Raw genomic sequence first — 21,152 nt, 5'->3', positions numbered from 1 at the left:
CCTCACTACTTGATCTTCATCATGATTATGATAGTTCACTCAATTTGCATCAGTTGCGCAACCATTATCTTGCTTCCTAATCTCAATTTGACAACACCTCATCCATTATTATGCAACTACGTTTTTTTAATTCAAATTTATTCACAACTGTATCATTATAAATGTCTGCAGAAGAAATTAAGAGTGTCGTTTAATCTACTTGTGCTGTTTTAAAAGTCTAATTATGATCATTAACCATGATGGCAGCATCTTGGGAAGACTCACTAGTAATGTCTGAAAGCACAACTTCTAACTCGGCTTCTTCAAATTGTTTTCATACCTCCACCAAAAAAGGGTGTTTAGCCCTCACTGCCTTAATTTTTCAAGAAAAAACTCCACTGCCGAAGAAGATAATCCCGACATATTATTTTGCAATTCAAAATGTTAGATCATGCAATGTTTATTATCTTTCCCTTAACGCTACACAATCTAGCACTTTAAGATCTTAAATACTACTCCCTCCGTCCCTTTTTATCTGTCCATTTTGGAAGAAAAAAAACACATACCAAGGAATAATTGATTGTATGAACTTTTTCATTAAATACCTCTAATTAATATCTTGAAAATGGTGGAATACCCCAACTTTATGTCTTGAAAACATGAATTCAACCAAGTTTTAAATAAGTCAAGTCTTGAAAATTGAAATTATGGAGATATATTTGAAAAACTATCATTAAATTAGTTTTGAAAATATAAATGGACAGATAAATAGGGACAAATTTTTACTTCCAAAGTGGACAGATAAATAGGGACGGAGGGAGTATTTATTTAACATTTTATTCTTAAAACGTTAAACCGTGTGATGTTTTGTAGTGATTTTTATAACCAAACACAACACGATCTAACATTTTCTTCCAATAATCAAAACGCTCGAGTATCCATCATTAATAAATGATATTTTAAATTATTTTTCTCAACTAGACATTACTCAAGGAAATTGCGGCATATAGAGCATTTTCTCACCAAAAAGACGCACAAATAAAAAATATATATACCTTATTTGCATGTGCAAAATATATATACCTTATTTGCATGTGCTGTACACTTTTCCAAAATAAGATACGTCCATATTTTCTCCTCTTAAAAATACTTATGGTGTTTTTTCTAATATATTGCACTAAAATGTGATTTTAGCTGACTTTATTTTTTAAAATAATAACATTAAAATTTCTACCTGCTACGTTTAACCAGCCACCTCATGGTTTATGGCCATCAGCCTCCTTGCCCAATTACTCAACAATTTCTGGTTTTTTAACGCATCTCTCTAACTAAATTTGATATTCCGAAAGGAAAAGCAGGAGCTGAACTACTGTAATTTTCCAAGTAGGAATTGTTTTTTATATATAGACACCACCGATTATGAAAAAGGCTACTGTTACAATATAACCCTTACACTAACAACAAGCTACAGAAGGCAGTCCAATGAAGAAGTCGAAATCTGGTGCTCTGTATTACCTTCACAATTCATGTCAAGATCTGAAGCTCGGTTGGAGGCTGGCTATTGTGGGGAAGTTTTTTTATTTTAGGAGTCAGAAGGGCATTTGCATGGTTCGATTCCCCAAGTCTTCTTTGCATACTCTTCAATGGTTCTATCGCTACTGAATCTTCCAGAACCAGCAGTACAAAGTATGCTCATTTCAGTCCATTTCTCCTGATCAGCAAAAGCTCTGTCTGCAGCTGCCTGTACTTTACACCGTTAATTTATGCTTTGATAAAAATTGTATGACAGTTGAAACCACATGCTTCACTTGTCATGAAGTCGAAAGTGGCTTACCTGGGCTTCCAGATAGCTAGCAAAATCAGAACCAAGGAGATAAAAATCATCACCATTCTCTAAATTGTCACATAATGATTTGAAGTAGTCTTTGAAGCCAAAATAACCATCTTTTACCATCCTGCATATGATATATAATTAAGGATGACTTGCAAGACTTTTAAAGTGGCTCAATACCTGACGTTCTCCCTGGATTTCTAATGTACTTTGGCATTGGAAAGGAAAGATGACATTGCAGTAAACAAGTTTTGAGACGAACTCCGAACAAATCTTTGACTTCAGTGAAAATTTGATGATATTGTTAATGACTAATAAGTTATTATTAAAAGAAAGTAGAATTACCTTACAACTCGTGAGAACTGAAGAGATGCTTTAGTAGACGCTACTTTTTCTCGTAAAGCAGGAACCTCACTCATCTTTGCACCAAATATAAACTATAAAGAAAGAAAAGTTCTTCATTAGTATAAGCACATATATATGTTATGCACAGAACATGTATAAGACTGGTCACAAGCTATTTGGCTTCTTCCAAAGTTTAGGTAATTATAAGACTGGTCACAAACTGTTTGTGGAGGCTTAATATTTTGTCATTTCCTTTCTAAAACTGAGAACTGAACATAAATAAGACTGATCTGGCAGAAAAAATGCAGCAGCAGACTTGAAAAGCTTCATCGAAATCGTTTACAGATTACTGTGTTCTATATCATTCTCAGACTGATTATGTGACTCAAAACCATGCACATGTTGACAGTATACTTAATTAGATGCATACAACAAACATATGCACTAGTAATCGCACACGTGATTAAGCAAAGTTCTTGTAAACCAATGACTCTTGAAAGTGAATAGCATAAGAGGAATCTTACTGTCCAGTGAATCACTGATGCAACATTGTAAATAATATATACATATCGTACCTTTGAATTCTGTTACCGTGTTCATTAAGAAGGATAGAAAAATATTCTTTTCAACACATGCTATTCCTTAGCAATCTTACTTTTAGGTATCGACTTATTCACACTAAATAGTTCTTACAGTTAATTGTAGCATAATATCAAACATACCACGTTATCTACCCCAATTTCTTCAATAATCTCAACAGTAGACCCATCAGCTGTGGCTAATAGCAGACATCCATTCATAAGAAATTTCATGCTGCCAGTTCCTGAAGCCTCGTGTCCAGCAGTGCTTCAAAAGACACCACGCTATGTGTAAATATGCTATTTGAATACATATGACATGAAATTACTGAAGGCAAAACTGCAGTGAGCATACTACAGCTTTGTTAACAAACAGTATAGACCAGATGAGAAAGGGGACTAACAGCTATGTACTACATTAAGCAACTAACAAACAAACTGAATACATACCTTATATGTTGTGAAAGATCACTACCAGGGATGACTAATTCAGCAACAGAAACATTGTAATCAGGTATAAAGACCTGCAAAAAAGTAAATAATTGACACCTGTTATTATATAACAACGAGGTCCTTTATTATTGGACCTGGAACTATAAATGAATCCAACCTGAGATGAAATAATGAAAAAAAAAACAAAATTACAATAGAAGGCTCGAACAATTTGGCTATCATTTTGAAGATAAAAAAAATTAGACAAGAAAACTCCATCCCAGAAACAGTTTTTTTTTTTTTTTTTTTTTAAATTTAGAATAGAGTTGCATGTTTAGCTGCACTTCGAGCTTCCGCTCCAATGCACTTTGCATGCATAGGCATGTTCATAGTTCAAGAGGTCTTACCAATTTTAAGAGGTCTCCAATTTCAGTGTCATTATTGATTGTTTCAGCTACAGCATGACAAAGTTTAATAATCTTCTTTGCAGCTTCGTAACCAGGAGCTGCTTTCCCTCCAATTATGCAAACACGTGGTACAACCTTCATTCTATCACCTTTCGCCATATTCTAAGCAAAAGATGATAATGCCAACTATTACTTAATAGCAGATAAGACTAGCTTAAGCCAATGTATGAACATGACTACATGAGGCCATATAAGTTGTGAAAAATGATAAATAGATATGGGGGCGTTTGCTTCCTGTTAAAAGCCACTTATAAGTCGGAAAATACATACATCTTTCAACTGAACATGTTATTTTGTGGCTAAGGTAAGCCAAATGGGCACAGTATGTTTCTGGTATTTCACCTCATTATAGCAAGCATTACAGTTAGAAATTAAACATATCTAAAAAAACATCATGGGAAAAGGGCAAGAATAACTATATATTACATCCATAAGGGTCTACTCAGTTAAAATTTCGATAACTAAAAACTGCTCCCCAGGAGAGTCATATGGGAGCATATAATATACTACCTATTTTACTTCCATTTTCAAGTGAATCATATATAAGGTCGTTCCGTTTTAATTTATTCGAACATTCAAAAACAAAAGAATATACAAAGAAATCTCAAACCTATCAATTAGCTTGTCGAGATTTATTGTTCAATATTTCGACTCCATATATGTTGCAATAACATGCATACTATAGAAATGAGATAAAATATTCCCTTCAGATGTTTTATTCTCATAGTACTAGCATCTTGATTAAAATTAAATGAAATTAAAGCTTCGCTCTAATCAAAAAGTTAAAAAGATACCTTTATGCAGTCATATCGATGAATAACGCCTAGTATATTCAGAAGCTGCCTTTTGTACTCATGTATTCGTTTTATCTGTACGTCAAACATGGCATCTAAACTGACCTACAATACAGTGTAAGAAGAAAATTAACAAATCTTCTGATACAAGAAGACCAATTTCTTGCTAACTAATTACAGAACCAGGTAGATTTGATCCTGTTTGGTTGTAACATCGTGATGAAATCATGTTAATAGTTGCAATGCTAATTGCTTTAAATACAATTGTAAAATGCTGAGTTGATCCAAGACATCCCTATCTTTATGACCTGATCCAATACATTTCTCAAAAGTTGCGATGCTGTTATGAATTTTGATAGGCGATAAAATTTTTAAAGAAAATTATAAGTCTCAAGATATGCAGTTCAAGGAATCCCAGACCTTCACACCGCTCATCATCTCAATGTATTCTGCAAGCCTTGTCTTGTTAACCTTCTTAACCTGAACATGTAAAGTTCATAAGTAAGTTTGTCCATGTAAAGGAAGGATCTACAATATTAAGTAATTTATATAACAAATTATTCACCAATCCTATATAACAAAAATTTATGTACCATTTTCCAGTCCTGATGTAAAGCTAAATCCGATGCATGTTGGCGCAGCCCTGATAGGAGGTCAACATTACGAATCCATGCTTCTGTCCCAAGATATTTTGTAATTAGAGCAGATAAACCTGGATTGCTCACCACAACCCAGCGGCGCTGATAATATGATTAACAAGAGGTCAGCTATACTCTGTATGCCAAAAATTGAAATCATCCTCATTCCAACAAGAAACTAGCAGACTATCTGATGCAACAACTTAGAAAATATAGTCACTATTGTGATAAGAAATTGATTAACAATACTGTCCACACTTCAGTTTTATAGAAGCTGAAGCTTCATTCTTTATTTATGGATACTAAACTTTGAACGAAATTAGAGATTTGAAGGGAAATTTTAATTCCTTATAATCACAAACCTTTGGGGTACACAATGTATAGTGAAAGTAACAAGTACTGTGAATCAAGTAATGAATGTTTTAATATTATCTGCAGTATACCTGAGTTACTCCATTTGTCTTGTACTGAAATTTCTCTGGCCATACCTCATAAAAATCCTGTGGAAAAGCTATAGAATGCTCAAAGTGTTACATAACAAGAGGTCATGTCAAGAATAGGATGTATAAACACCTGAAGATGCATCCAACTTGAAACCGCTAGCAGTAATAATCAAAAAAATATGTAATCATAAAATGCTAAAATCTAAAATGTCCAAGGTGAGACATTTTGATTCAAGCAATTTAATTAATAACAGAAGAATAAACCTCAAAAACATTGTAACAGAGAGATCTCGAGGCACTAGAAAGTTTAGCTCGACAAATACGACATATATACATCACCAGAAGGTTGCAAAAGCATGGCAACAACAAACAATTCAGCTTTTTACTATATTACTAAAAGTACGAACCAAAGCAGTGAAATTTAAGTTTATGATGCACTAGAATTATCAAGTAACTAAGTAAAAAGTATTTACTAAATGCAGGGAGAAATCAATATAGATTTATTCTGAGTATTACCTTAAATACTTTTGACTTGATTATTTCAGAATGAACTCTGGAAACACCGTTGACAGTATGGCAGCAAGCAACTGATAAATTTGCCACACGGATACTCTGCCAAACCAAAGGAATATAATATATCAGATCTACCACTTACTGTATGTCTCTACCCTATTTTAAGACTACAAACACTAAAGTAAAACATTGAAAAGAGCATAGATCCACAATCTCAACAAACACCCATTACGGCACTTGTGGTAATGGTCCATAAGGACGAAAAATGATTATAATTCATTAAATGAGAAGATGGTTGCATGTTTACTACATAACGCAAGAACTAGGATGCTGCGAATGCAGTATTTGTCCCCAGAACCTTGACCAATACAGTAATATAACGAGATAGCATGCTTACATAAGCCGTGAAAAAGCATAAAACAATATACAATATACTCTTTCGCAGAGTGAAAAACCAATATTTAATTCCTACAAAGTCAACCGTCGACTCAGACCTGATACTAGGGCTGAGCAAAACCGAACCGAACCGAAATGTACAATTTCGGTTAGGTTCAGTTTAATTTTTTTGATAAATTTTGTTTATTCGGTTTTTGGTTGATAGCCGAATATTTATCCGGCTCGGTTCGGTTTTTCAAAACATACATTCGGTTTAACTGAAATAACTGAATTGTTTATATGTATTATTTTCTAAATATATATATTATGTTTTGTCTAATTCATAGTGTACTATATTATGACAAGATTAAAATATTTCATTCCAATACGAAGCAAAGGCCTTCCATTGCTTAGAAAACCTCTCCTGATTTTTTGTAATCTATAATACGTTCCTATTCAGTCTTTATAAATCATTCATTCATTCATCAGCACTGCAACTTCCGTTGCAGCAATTTATTTACAGCTGGGATTTGCTTCTGTTGCACGTCTATCATATATATCAGTGTATTTCTGTTGCATGTTCACTGTTAAAGACCTTTTTGTACTGTTTATATATTTATAACTTATAAGTGCATGAAGACTAACTGACATACTCCTCTACTGCACATTTCGGTTTTTTAATAACTGAACCAACCGAATTGTTTTGGTTCGGTTTGAAACACTACTTCGGGTGGTTCGTTGCGGTTTAATTATGCTTGAACTCCATAAAAGGGTACATATATCCTTTTAACCCTTCCACCAAACAGAGCCTTACCAAAATCACTTTTAAGTTGAGTAAAGAAACTATCGTCAACAACTACCAGATTATTTCAGAATCTGAACTAGTTAGTTAAAATCAAATCAGACATAGAATTAGCATCATCATGAATAAAATTGCCTACAATAAATAGATTGTAGATTAATGAGAAAACAATGAAAAGCTTCATAGAACTGACCCCAACCAAGCCAAGTGTTTCAAACATTACCAATTAAGTGAAAGCTAGTATATTACGGGTTACACATACCTTCACAGAACCTTCCTCAACAATTGACATTCGTGACAACCGGGCATAATCATTGCCAATCTTCTTTTTCCACTCTTCCATGAACATCTGATTAATCTCATATATAATCTGGAAAAAAAACACACAATTTGACTATAATCACTCAATGCCTATAAAATAACAGGAGCATTTGACTGACAAATTTATTTGGAACGTGTAAATGGTACAAGAATGCATTAAAAGATTTATTTTCCTATCCATGATAACTCGAACACACTAACGGAAGAAGAATTAGTTAAACTATGACCTTTGTCATACCAATCTGCAAAAATGTGGGGGATAAACAACTTACCGGGATTGTATATTACTTTGAAGAAGAAACATACTTGTAAATGGCGTGGGAGAAGACTTTCAAGCAGGTCCACGGGGATCTTCTCAAGTCCTTCAAGTATTACAGTGTGAGTAGTGAAAGAAGATATCTTGCACACAATGTCCCAGGCTTTTTTCCAAGCCAAATGTTCTTCATCAAGAAGGATTCTCATGACCTCGACTATAGAAAGAGATGGATGGGTATCAGTCAGCTGTAGAGCAACCTGAAAAAGTAATTTAGAAGCATGAGTAAGTAATAAGACAAACACAGTCCTAATATCCGTCATTCTATTTTTTATAAATTATATTTAGGAGGATGCCGTTCAGACTAAGGAGATATAAAACCACTTCATACCCTATATTATGTTAGAGACGTGTTAGTATCTAGTGATTAGTCAGCAGACTCAACACAGGGCACCTAAATTGCTAAGAGCTAAAACCATACATCTTTGTACACGCACATTTGAGTCAAATTAAATAATGCAGAAGTTAGATACTACTCCCTCTGTCCCATTTAATTGTATACGTTTCTTTTCAACTGCTCGACACGCATTTCAATACTCTTATAAAATATAGTTCCATAACTTATTTTTGAGATTTTCTTTTTCTGAATAAAAATATAACATCCAAACTTTAATTCAGAAAAAGAAAATTTTAAAAATAAGTTATGGAACTATATTTTATAAGAGCATTGAAATCCGTGCCGCGTCCCCGTCCCCCAATGTATACTACTCAGAGGGACGGAGGGAGTATATATATTGGACATAATCATGTTTTAAATATATATGTCTGAACCTCTGAGGTCAGCACCACATGCGAAATATGAACCAAGGTGAACCCAAGAAAAGAAAATGCATCCTCCCTCGTAATCCAAAGATTGAAACTCATCTGAGAAAATGTTATTGTTTCTTGGTAGAGATGTTATATTAAATTGCAAGATATCAACTTAGCACCTTTTCCGGGAAATCATCAAAATTACTGTTGACGTCTTTGAACCTTCGAATAATATCTTGTATTGACGCTGAGACAAAGAAATATTGTTGCTTCAGTCGCAATTCCTTTCCCTGAAGTATGTCAGAATTTATGAGTGGGTAAGGGTAGACCTCAAGTTGTGGATAGAGTCAATGTAGATCAACTCAAGCCAAGAATTAAATAATGCCAACAAGTGTCCACAATAGAATAGTTTACAATTTCAAGTGTGAAAAATATTATGTGAACCTGATAGGAGCGATCATCAGGATACAAGACACTGCTTATAGTTTCAGCCTTCTGCCTGTTGAAAACAGCATTAATATAATCTCCAGTATTGTACGACTCCTGCAAGACAAGGATGAGTTTGAAAATCAATATCCAACATTAAAAAGAACTAGATACAAGTAAGGGATAGCTGAGTAACGCAATGTAATGTCCTTTGACAGAGAAATGGATACTCATTCACATCACCTTCAATTTTAAATAAGATAAAGTTATATACTGAAATAAAATAAAAAATAAAGAGCTAATATAATAGATAATCATATGGTAATGAAAGAAAGTTTTAAAACATTTGCAAGATACTCATATACAGTACATGATCAATTAAATATTTAATTAGCTACAAGCTGGGGGCAACTAAGATTTAAAAAGCCATTATAAGTAAATTACCATATCATATTGACCACTTGGTTTGGCTGCCCATAATCGCAGATTAATGGCATTCCTCGTTCCATAACCAGGTATTGGGTTGTCATAAGCTACAGCTTCAACCTACAAAAAATCAAACAAAAAGAGTTAGATGTTCTGTGTAATGAACTTTATGTACTGTCTTTATTTGCAATAATAGAAGATTTAAAGTGCAAACTGTCACTGTGATAAAAATGCATGCACTCTTAATCACTAGCATATGCCCTTGGTCATAAAGGAACTCACCATTTCTCCAGGTACCCATGCTTTTCGTGTCTCCCCGTTTACAAATTCTTCCTTAACTGTACCATAAAACTATTCCATACGTATTGCACCAAATGGAAGTAAAAACAAAGATCTTTTAGGAATTTATATACGACTACGTAAATAATAAATAGGTAATCATGAACAGAAATGGTATATTGTTGCAAACCTTCACAGGATATGACACATGAACCCGCTCTATTTCCCATGGATTTCCAAAATTTAACCAATAATCAGGTTGTTCATGTTGAAAACCATCCAATATGATCTGACGGAAAAGACCAAACTGGTAACGTAATCCGTAACTGAAGAATGGAAGTGCGATAGTAGAGTTCGTCAAAAAAATCTTACAAGAATCAAATTAGAACAAGTTGAGACAAATTAGATATATGAAAGTAATGATGAACTACAAATAAATGAACAAGATTTATGTAAGTAGTCCAATTCATATTGACTGCTTTTACTAATAATTGGGACAAAGTCAGATTATATTTTCAATTAAAAGATTATACTGAAATTTCCTCAAATAATTTAAAAGGACCAAATATAAAGTTGCAAGACGAGACCAATTAGATCAATGAGAGTAACAATGCACCACAATTACATGGTGAAGAAATATGTGACAAGTCCAATTTTTATTTACTGCCTTCATTAATAATTGGGACAACTTCAGATAACTGTTTCAAATGAAATAAGAAAGTAATGGTAAAAGCTTTAGGAGTATTTCAGAATTATATTGTACCCCATTGCCGGATAGTCTAATGTTGCTAGGGAATCCATTTGGCAAGCTGAAAGGCGGGCTAACCCTCCATTACCAAGTGCAGCATCTCCTTCCTAAGAAAAACAAAAGCAATAACTCATGTGTTCGTAGGAAAATATGTACAATCAATTTACTTTTAAAAATATTTTCCATTGAGACATCCCTCCTAACAAGCCTATCATATAACTCAATAAACAGGAACTAATTTACAATCAGTTTGAAGGGCAATCTGTATTGTTTGCAGAACTTGTATTCTAATGATTTCACATTTTAAATGGAGATTTTGCATTTACAAGGCAGAATTCGCACATGAAAGTAAGATTTTATGGTTTTACATAGACTTGTTTGCAGCTAAGTTTGAGTTAGAAATTTTTTTGATCAGGAATACTTGTTTGCAGCTAAGTTTGAGTTCAAATTTTTTTGATCAGGAATAATCTGAAGTTCAAAACTGGCTTGATTAGTAATCTCATACACCCTGTTTGACAGTTTTTGCAATCAAGAATCCTAGAAATCTTAGTGAAGAAAATGACAGGAGACATTACAGTCATAAACACAAATATATGTACGGATATTAGAGTTGCTTTTTTGTAACATGTTAATAGCAGGAGCTATGATACAAGAAAAGGTATTCTTAGGCTTCTATAGCATTCTTCATCTTTCCCAAACATTGGATTTACAGAGAGCAGTGCAACTTATTTAATTTTTTAACAATTTGCTTAATTATACTAGAGGAAATATGAAAAATACAAATACACAGAATAAGAGCTTAATATAGCTACCTGCTCTGCCACAACTTCAAAATCAAAGCCAAGCTGGCTTAGGGCATCAGCATATTGGTCCCGGATACCAAGATTAATGACACTATTTGATAAGGTACGTCCTGATATATGACAGAAGGTATTAGAAAAGGTAAAGCAACTATAGCAGAATCATGGGAAGAACATTGAATGACAAGTGAAATTGGTCCTTTTTTTAAGGTAAAGAAATGTTCCACAACTAGGATATCATCAGATTCGCACAAAAGCATACACTAGCTAGGTCTATGTTACTCGGACTATTCATTTTGCCTCGAAGTACCTGTGTCGGATCCTCGACACTTGGACATTGACACTTGGTGACACTTATTCTAGGTCAAAAACACGTCCATTTTTCAAAATAGTACTGAGCCCGACACCAGGACACGTATCCATGTCGGACACTTCTAGCCGAGTCCGAGTAATATAGAGCTAGGTTAATGTGACATATATGAAAATTAAACTAACAAAATAAGGGGGAAAAAAAATTACCCATAAGAAACTCCAGGGACAGGAAGTACAGGCGCTTGGGATCTTTCTTTTTGAAGTGTTGATGAGTATCATGCCACCGTTCAATTAACCGATCCCTCACGCTGTGTGATAAAGCCTGTGTGGACCAACAATCAGGTGATTTCAATATTGACAATGCATGACAGCTAATAGAGATTTCAAGACAACTAATTGCTTGGAACTTTTACTATGATAACATCAAGGCATAAGTCATGAATTACATCCTTATCCATGCTAATACAAATGTATCCATGGGGCTAACCTAAAATGAAGAATACCCGTGAGTCTGTAACCATGTAAAGATAAAGAGCCATAGAAGTGAATGGAATGCGTGATTCCAAGTTAGTACTCTACTGGTCCTAATCCACAAATATCGAGTTGAAGTTTAATGATTTAATAAAATAATGAATTCTGTGCAGTTCTCCTTCAAAATATGTAAATATCTTGCCACAATATAGCTTCATTAGTATATGCATTGTCAAAATATCCTTATCTAGAATATGTCGTCACCAACTACATCAGAATTCAAAAATCTGTTACTGCACATTCAGTTGCACATTCAGTTCTGTAAAACCTCAAACAACATGAGATAAACAAACCAAGCACGAAACTGCATTTCTCGCTAAATCAAAAAAAGAGAGGTCGACCTATATGATCTCCTCCTATTGCATTTATTCTCTTTTCTCCCTTTGAAGGCTAGATTTTTTGACTAAGAACTAATCCATCTCAGTGAATGATCAATCATAAACTCGATTTCTTTTATAAAAAGTTAAAAATGACCCGTTTACAAAAAAAAAAAAAAAAAACACACACACACACACACACACACACCAATACCACCTAACAAACAAGAGAAACATGAAAAGGGTTGTCAACTTCACAAACTAAGAATGAAATCAAAAGTAAAACAACATTATATTAACAAAATATAATCAACCTGGTAAGCTTCAAAATCATCAAAATTAAATCTTGATCGAGCCACTGTATACTCCACGTGATCAAGAATACTTTTCTGAAGACTAACAGGATCATTCTTCAAAAACCCATCCATCAATCCAAACATTCTCTCCGCTTTCGCCTTCCCCATGCCATCTCCCACAATCTCACCTCTCCTCATCACCCCTCTCTTACCCACCGCCTCACCGCCATAATCGAAATTACAACCATCAATGGCCTCCAATAATGCCTTCTCAATTCTCTCCAAATTCTCCTTCTCTTCAATTCTCTCCCCATTTGAATCAGTCACATAAAACTTCTTAACAAAAAACTCCCCCTCAAAATCAACTTCAGCCTTCTCAATCACAAGCCCGAGAACCTTAAAAACCCTTGTGATTACCTGCAAAAGCCCAATCCTATTCTTGGCTTTGATCACAAAGCATGTTGAGTCCAATGCGGCGTCGTTTTGGTATGTTATGGTGGGTTTTACTGGAGTAATGATCTGGGGTTGTGCTTGTGATGATTCTTGAGAAGTGACTTTGAGGGGTTTCAAGAAAATGGGCCTGGGTGAAAATGGACGGTGGGGATTTGAAGATGGGGAGAATCGACGCTGGGGATTGTGTGAAGGTGTGAACTTGAATGGAGATAATGATGATATTGCAGACATTGTTGTGTAAAGAATTTGATTAGGGTTGTTTAAAGAAAGCAGAGATGAAGAAGAAGATGCATTTGAAGTGTGTGTGAAAAAGAGTGTAGTGCACGGGGTGTGTGTGTAAAGATTTGAAAGATCCGAGGACATCATTAATAAACTCACTCACTTCGATAAGTCAAAGTTGGGAGTACTTTTGATTCCAAATTGGAAAGTGTGGTACTTTAAAATTTGAGTCAATGTACTCACTTTTTTCCTTTTTAGCCGGTTGAGTGAATTTCATTTTGCAATTTTATTGGAGCATTAAACTTTGAAACTAATTTTATAATCCTATTCATTGAATTTTATTACTATAAGTTACATTTAAGGTATTATCTTATCATATATTTAATTGATTTTTTGATATTTTACACAAAGTGTAAAAAAAACCATTATGCAATTATCAAAATCTTATGAAATATATAACAAAATATGTATTTGAAAGGCTATATTCACAAACACAATTGTACGAGTCTTCAAAAATTCTAGTACTTCGATTATTCTTAACAAAAAAGACAGGTTCAAGAGTACAAATATTGTGGGAAAAAAAATCATTGTGTAATTATCAAAATCATATGAAATATATAAAAAATATGTATTCGAAAAGCTAAAATCACAAACATAATTGTACAAGTCTTCAAATATTTTAGTACTTCGATTATTCTTAACAAAAAAACCACACCTATATCATTCTTAGATAGCTACAGATGACGAAACAGGAAACACAGTAATGCCACATAGGTGATTTCAGTTGTGTTCCAAGTAATGCCACATAGTTCGATTTCAGTTGTGTTCCATGTCAAGGGTCTCAGATTGTACGTTTTTAGCTTTTATCTCGTCTCACAGCCAAGATGCTATCTGGCAAGATTGGTCTGATTGTCGAAATGAGTGTTTATTGTGGGGAGTATATAAAAAAAAGAGAAGGCTGTGGAGTTTGTTTGTGGCAGGTGGAGATTATCTTGTTTGCAAGAAATGGAATTTGCGAGTTTGGGTCACAGTAATTCTTCCGTTGAACTACGGGCTCAAAAACCTTTTCACTTGTGATCAGTATGAAAAGAAAGATGCTAGGCATCCACATTAAATCTCCCTTTCGTATTAATTTCTTCATCGTATTAATTTCTTCAATCTGGTCTGTTATGATTTATTAGTCCGGTAGCGTTGTATGGGCCGTTATCTTCGGGAAGGACTATTGCATTACCCTACAAAGCCACAGTGTTGTTGCTCAAGGTTTTGGTAATTCTAGTCCCAGTAAAAATATACTAACATTACAGTCTATATAATGGCCTCCAGCAGATGTACCTACCTAAATCCTTAGAAATAAGAACTTGTAACAATTTACCACAGAACATTCTGTACACGATACTGAAATCTTAAAAGACAATGAATCACACATAAAATAGTGAAGATACTCGGTTTTAATATGAAAAAAATCAACCCAGATGTATATGAAATCACATTTTCTACTGAATTCAAAATTCAAAAGTACATGTGAAAATTTGAAAGAAACAGTGATAATGCGAAAAACTAATAGAACATTAACACAATTTGAGCTATTAAAACTTTATACATATCAGGCAACAAACTTTAGACACCGTGTATCATTGTGTATATTTTGACAGCGAGTGGAACAGAACCGTGTCCCACACCTTACACATGTATAATTGGAAGAGAAACCGCAAACTGTGCAAAAATGTCGACGAGCTACAGAGCTTGGAGGCCCAACAGCTGCTCTTAAGTAGGTGGGCACATGACGAGGCAAAGACTCTAGGTTTGCCTGATTCGAAATGACAATTATTGATCAAACCCAAAATGCAGCATGCAATCCGAAAAGGGTAAATATACATATAGTCATATATTGTACCTCATGCAAGAGTTCATGAAATGTTCTTGGTGCTTTCTTAGCATTCTCAAGTGCTTTTGCTTGACGAGTTTTGCGTTTCGTGCCCTTTGACTGCCTCTTCACTGCAGTAGAAGCACAATGAAAGAAGTAAGAATAACCCAAAGACTCCACACTCTCTCTTCACTCCACAGAGAGTCCAAAGTTTAAGTTGTGGGTGTTATTATTATTATTATGAATCATGGTCGAATTATTGTTCAAATTTAAAAGTGATAAGTATATTTTCAATTTTGATGACATAGTTTGTAGTAGAAAGAATGTCATAGTATATTTTAACCATGACATTTCCATATTACATTAAATAATGTCAAGCTAATCACTAATTTCAGAACTCAACAAACGTCTCACACAGTACGCTTGAATAATAATGTCACTCTCCAGAGATAGAAAGTAATTTGGAACATGAGCTCAGACGTGTCACCTCATATCAAGAGCTAGTAGAAACTATTATGAGTCTTCTAATATTTTTGTATCTTCAGTTTTGGCCTAAATACAGATTCATTTTAGCCTACAAAGACTAATGTGAAAAGCAAAAGCGAGCAACGTTTTAAGTCTTCAAAATATCTCCTCTTCCTTAACACACAACAATTTTCTCAGAAAAAATAATAACGAAATAGTAAAGTGCGAAACACAAATATTTGATTTAAAATAAGACCTTGTTCATCATCATCGTCAAGGGAAGCATCAGAATCATCATTAACTTCAACTGTTTCTAATCCGGGATTATCATTTTCCAGAGCTTCAAGACGAGCAAGAACTGCCTACCATAACATCGTCACAACATTTAGTAAATACCGAAAAGCACAATTATTTGCATTTCAATTTCTTTCAATTTGCAATAAATAGAACTATCATTATGGCATTGCTATCTACTTTTATATGCCAAGAAACCGGTTACTAAATAAATTTCCACCGAAAAGTATACACACATATAGACACACAGAATCACAGATATTACAAATATGTGAAGACCTGACCTGGGTACGATTATCATTACTAGCAAGAGCAGCAACCATTTTCGGAGCGACTCGACGAGTTCGGGTCGACATTCGACGAGCTGAATTGGACATATCTTCATCCATCATATCTGCGCGTACAAATTAAAGAGTGTGATATGTGTATAATTACATTAAAAATAATGTGTTTTAATTCAGTTCAGGAGATTGCATTGACTATACATATTTGCCATCTTCCTTGATTTTAGTGTAAAGATTCCACCAAGAAGCTCTGGAGCTCTTGGTTTTAGCAATTGCATATATATCATCTTAAATAAAGTTAACAGATACTCAAGTTGGGAAATAAAAACATAAACTTGAAAATGGGGCTGCTGGTCTACTGCAGCATGTAATTACTAAATTCTAGTTCCGACACTGAACAATGACTCAAAAAGCATTTCAAAAGAAAGTTCCAATGTTTGAAGACATAGAATTAATAAAGATATGAATTATGTTAATTTAGAGATGATGCTGCTAGGCAGCCTAGCTAGTTATTGCATGTCGATTTACTACAAACTTAAGTCCACTTCCACTTTGTGTAATAGCCTGATGTTAGTGCTGTATAGCAGATTAGCAATGTAGGGAGGATCAATTGATCAGTACTTCGTTTTCATTCTGCAGAACCACTCCACTGGCCAGGAAAGGAGCAGCAGTTGACTTACATGTCCACAATTCTAAGAAGAACTCAGTATGAAGTTTGAAGGAGCAGGGCACCTCAGTTCAGCAATTTTTAATATCAGCCATAGGGCACTTGTTCTTGTTTGCGGATGTAAACTTAACAAGCAACTCAAATTTTAATTTCTGGATGTTTTACAATTGTGATTGTAAACTAGCTCAGTGGCTTGTCGTAAACTTATATTTTCTGAATTATTTTCTTTAATTCTGGCAACTTTCATTAAATTTCGGTTTTCAGGAATAACCAGAATATTAATTCCAGTTCGGTTTCAATACCGAATTTATATCATTTCAGTTTTTGGTAGCCATTTCTTTGACATTTTGGTTTCGGTCAACCGAATAAAAATTCGGTTCGTTGCAAGTTACTTTCTCACATTATATAAGTCTATAGAACGTATAAAGCCCTCAAAATCATAATCAACCAACAAGTACATATCCCAAAACAAAATACCAAAAGACAGTACACAACTACCTTCTAAACACAACGAAAGTAACTAAACCTCGTGAAATCTAAACACGTAACTTGATTAACACTACCAGCAAAGCTCAAGCAACAGTTACTTATGCTATCAGCTTTCAACTAGCTACATCAATCTATTAATTTTAAATAATTTTTACAAAACCCTAAGCTTAATCGACTCGTTTCCAAACCCGAAACATATAACCACCGCAAAACGAGCAAAAATTAAGCAAAATAACAGTCAATCAAGTACATTCATCATCAATGGAAACCATATGATAAGAAAAAATTAACCAATATGAACATTCTGACTAAAAAATTATTCACTAAACGAATTCAACTATAATCTGTTAATCAGATTATCAATACATACACACGTGTACATATATATAGATCGTGTGCGTATACTGAAGATATAAGGTCGAGGTTGAATGTACCTGAATTCCTGAAAGAAGAAATGGGCGCTGAGAGGAGAGGCGAGAGATGAACACTTTTTGTGTTCTTGCTTGTATGTTCTGGGAGCCAGGAGCCCAGGATCTGTTTGTTAATATATATATATATATATATATATATATATATATAAGCTTTAATTTCTAAAAAAACTTAAAAAAGTATGTTTCTAAAATTAGTATCGAGTAGTTTCTTATATTTATTCCTCCCTCCGTTTTTTTTATTCAAATTATTAATTTACGTCTTATCTATCAGACTAAATATACATGATAAAAACGAACATGAAAATTATTAAGAGACAGGGAGAAATATTTAATAAAATTAGATAATATTAAGATAAATATAATTTCAATTTCAGTTTAGATATTGAATTTAAAATAATGAGATATTATCAATCATCCGATATCTAGAATTTATTATACCAGTTCGACTATCAAATATAAGTTTTTTCTATTTTTATTTGTTTGCAGTTTGTTTTTATTTCGATTTTGGTTTGGTGGCTTGAGAATTTTGTTTTCGCTTCTTGATTATAAACGGTGGTATCGATTTGGTGATGAAATTTTGTATGGAATCACAATTCTGGTAGATAGCTTAAAATTATAGCCCCAGTGGGACATGATGAAGGGTGTAACAGTAATTTAACGAAAGGCATGAAGTGAGTATTTGCATTTGTAAATATATTATTTTCAAAATATCGTTTAATAGTTTATTCATGACAACAAGAGACGATCACAATTTACTTTGTTCGACTCGATCATTGGTGTTGATGATGTATGACTTTTTATTATTACATTAACATTTTTTTGTTTTAAAAAATAATTTTTTTAAATATAAAAAAATATGTATATATGAATTTATATTAAAGTATATACGGTTTTATTGCAGCGTGGTCTTGTAAAAAAATGAAAACTTAAAAGTAGTACTAACTAATAAAAACTTATCTACCCAACTAACATAAAAGAAAAGGAGAGGAAAAGGAACGAGACCCTTCCTCTTCTACCATGTCCAAACACATTATATTTTTCCTCTCTGAGCCATGATTATAACACAAAATTATTAGATAAGACTAGACACATGCATGTATAAAAAGGATCAAGAAAAGGATGGGCGTGGATTACTACAAGATATTACAGGTTGATAAAAATGCAACCGAAGAAGATTTGAAGAAATCTTATAGAAAACTTGCTATGAAATGGCACCCTGACAAGAACCGTAACAAACAAAATGATGCTGAATCCAAATTTAAACAAATCACCGAAGCCTATGAGGTATCAAACAATTCTTGTGTTTGATTTTATGTTTTCTGAGTTCCTTGAAGAAATTCAATTTTTAGCCTTTCCGAGAAACTCATTTAATTTTGTTGCAGTTTTACGACATATATAAATCACAATATTTTACTTTTATGTAGTTGAAATATTGAATGACAAGAAGTCTATGTGATGTGTGGTTCTGTATCAAATTCTGAAAACATGTATGATTATAATTTATATCTAAGAAAGAATGATCATCAAGTTTATGCCCTTGAAATTGCCTTGAATGTGAAAAATTGTGTGCGAGTAATGGTGTGGAGATGTTAGAGATTAATAATTTTTCCAGGTTCTGAGTGATCCTCAAAAGAGAGCGGTGTATGATCAATATGGTGAAGAAGGGCTAAAAGGACAAGTGCCGCAATCAGGTAGCGGAGGAGGGCCTGGTGGAGCAGCGTTTTATCAATCAGGGGACGGGCCAAATGTGTTTAGATTCAATCCTAGAAATGCTAATGACATATTTGCCGAGTTTTTTGGTAACTCGAATCCATTTGGAAGTATGGGAGGCATGGGAGGTATGGGAGGAGGGGGTATGGGGGGGATGGGTGGTATGGGAGGTATGGGGGGTCCTGCCTCTATGAGGAGCGGAAGTTCAAGATTTTCGGGTGGAATGTTTGGCGATGATATGTTTAATTCATTTGGAGGTAGTAGACCAATGAGTTCAGGCCCTCGGAAGGCTCCTCCAGTTGAGAATAGGTTGCCTTGTAGCCTAGAAGAACTTTTCAAGGGAACAACCAAAAAGATGAAGATCTCAAGGGAAATAGCTGATGCTAGCGGGTAATTTTTCATGCTCGTAATAAATTATCTTCTTTTCTTTTTTTGGATGTTAGTTTATCTTTTTATGTAGAAACTCAAATCACGTGGCTGCAATTAGATATTTAAATAGTCGTTGATTTGCTGATTGTGATACAAGAAACTACTATGTTTATGTTTTAGAACTTTGATTCTATTGATAGCTCAACTGCAGACGAACAATGGAAATGTAATTTGTGTTGCCTGTTCATCTGTCCACTGCCTTGTTGCTCGTTGATTTATAATAAAGTATAATAAACTGTTCGAACCAAATAAACCACACCTATGTGTTCTGACAAAAACTCTTGACCTTGGACAGAAAGACCTTGCCGGTAGAAGAGATTCTGACATTAGACATAAAACCTGGTTGGAAACGTGGGACAAAAATCACTTTCCCGGAGAAGGGTAATGAGCTGCCAAATGTTGTCCCCGCGGATGTCATATTTGTAGTCGACGAGAAACCACACAGTGTGTTTACAAGAGAAGGTAACGATCTGGTATGCACACACAAAATATCGCTTGCAGAATCATTAACTGGCTACACGGTCCATGTCAACACATTGGATGGGAGAAAACTGACAATCCCTGTCAACAATGTGATTCATCCATCTTATGAAGAGGTGGTTCCGAATGAAGGAATGCCTATACCTAAAAATCCTTCAAGAAGGGGAAATTTGCGGATAAAGTTTAACATTAAATTCCCGGCAAAGTTAACAGCTGAACAGAAGTCTGGAATCAAGAGACTGCTTAATTAGTGAGTTGGATGTTTCATGGAATGATACACCAGACCGCTTGTGAATTTTTAGTTTGATAACAGGTAGGAAATCATCTTCATCAATGGAAAATTTGACGATGAAGCAACGTAGCTTAGCATTGGCTTAGAATCATGTACACATTCAAGAATATTATTGACAGAACTGATGGACCATTGGTCGTGTTGATTTTATTCAAGAATCATAATCCCGCATTTTGATTTTTGGAAAAAAATCCTAGACCGTGTTGTATTTATGTGTGAAAATCACTATAAAACGTATAAAACGTAACATGATATGACGTTTTAAGAGTAAAACGCTCTCAAAACACTAGATCGTGTATTTAGCATTTTGAATTACAAAATAATAAGTCAAGATATCTTCTTACCAGTAGTATTCGTAC

The 21,152-nt window shown here is 34.1% G+C and overlaps 3 protein-coding genes across 3 annotated transcripts; 1 reads left to right on the top strand and 2 right to left on the bottom strand.

Annotated features, from left to right (window-relative positions):
- Window positions 1–1,420: 1,420 nt before the first annotated feature.
- Window positions 1,421–13,557, bottom strand: LOC108205464 (uncharacterized). Its single transcript, XM_017375429.2, has 22 exons — window positions 12,735–13,557; window positions 11,780–11,894; window positions 11,273–11,373; window positions 10,476–10,567; window positions 9,903–10,038; window positions 9,716–9,784; window positions 9,452–9,553; window positions 9,026–9,124; window positions 8,761–8,871; window positions 7,825–8,031; window positions 7,460–7,567; window positions 6,024–6,119; window positions 5,508–5,564; window positions 5,020–5,166; window positions 4,847–4,906; window positions 4,427–4,531; window positions 3,573–3,734; window positions 3,184–3,257; window positions 2,878–3,001; window positions 2,156–2,247; window positions 1,814–1,934; window positions 1,421–1,720 (listed from the first exon to the last, which is right to left on the bottom strand). The coding sequence occupies exons 1-22, from the start codon at window positions 13,533–13,535 to the stop codon at window positions 1,562–1,564; spliced, it is 3,138 nt and encodes a 1,045-aa protein (XP_017230918.1). The 5' UTR covers window positions 13,536–13,557; the 3' UTR covers window positions 1,421–1,561.
- Window positions 13,558–14,818: 1,261 nt separating this feature from the next.
- Window positions 14,819–17,979, bottom strand: LOC108194027 (SWR1 complex subunit 6). The gene is made up of 5 exons (XM_017360920.2): window positions 17,886–17,979; window positions 16,296–16,405; window positions 15,974–16,079; window positions 15,283–15,383; window positions 14,819–15,195 (listed from the first exon to the last, which is right to left on the bottom strand). Exons 2-5 carry the CDS (start codon window positions 16,401–16,403, stop codon window positions 14,992–14,994), a joined length of 519 nt encoding a protein of 172 aa, XP_017216409.1. The 5' UTR covers window positions 16,404–16,405; window positions 17,886–17,979; the 3' UTR covers window positions 14,819–14,991.
- Window positions 17,980–18,851: 872 nt separating this feature from the next.
- LOC108196321 (uncharacterized) lies at window positions 18,852–21,102 on the top strand. Its single transcript, XM_017363557.2, has 3 exons — window positions 18,852–19,166; window positions 19,495–19,982; window positions 20,317–21,102. Exons 1-3 carry the CDS (start codon window positions 19,002–19,004, stop codon window positions 20,750–20,752), a joined length of 1,089 nt encoding a protein of 362 aa, XP_017219046.1. The 5' UTR covers window positions 18,852–19,001; the 3' UTR covers window positions 20,753–21,102.
- Window positions 21,103–21,152: the final 50 nt, after the last annotated feature.

This window comes from Daucus carota, chromosome 1 (assembly GCF_001625215.2).
Source record: "Daucus carota subsp. sativus chromosome 1, DH1 v3.0, whole genome shotgun sequence".
In the NCBI taxonomy this organism is placed as follows: domain Eukaryota; kingdom Viridiplantae; phylum Streptophyta; class Magnoliopsida; order Apiales; family Apiaceae; genus Daucus; species Daucus carota.
This window is presented reverse-complemented; position numbering and strand designations above follow the sequence as displayed.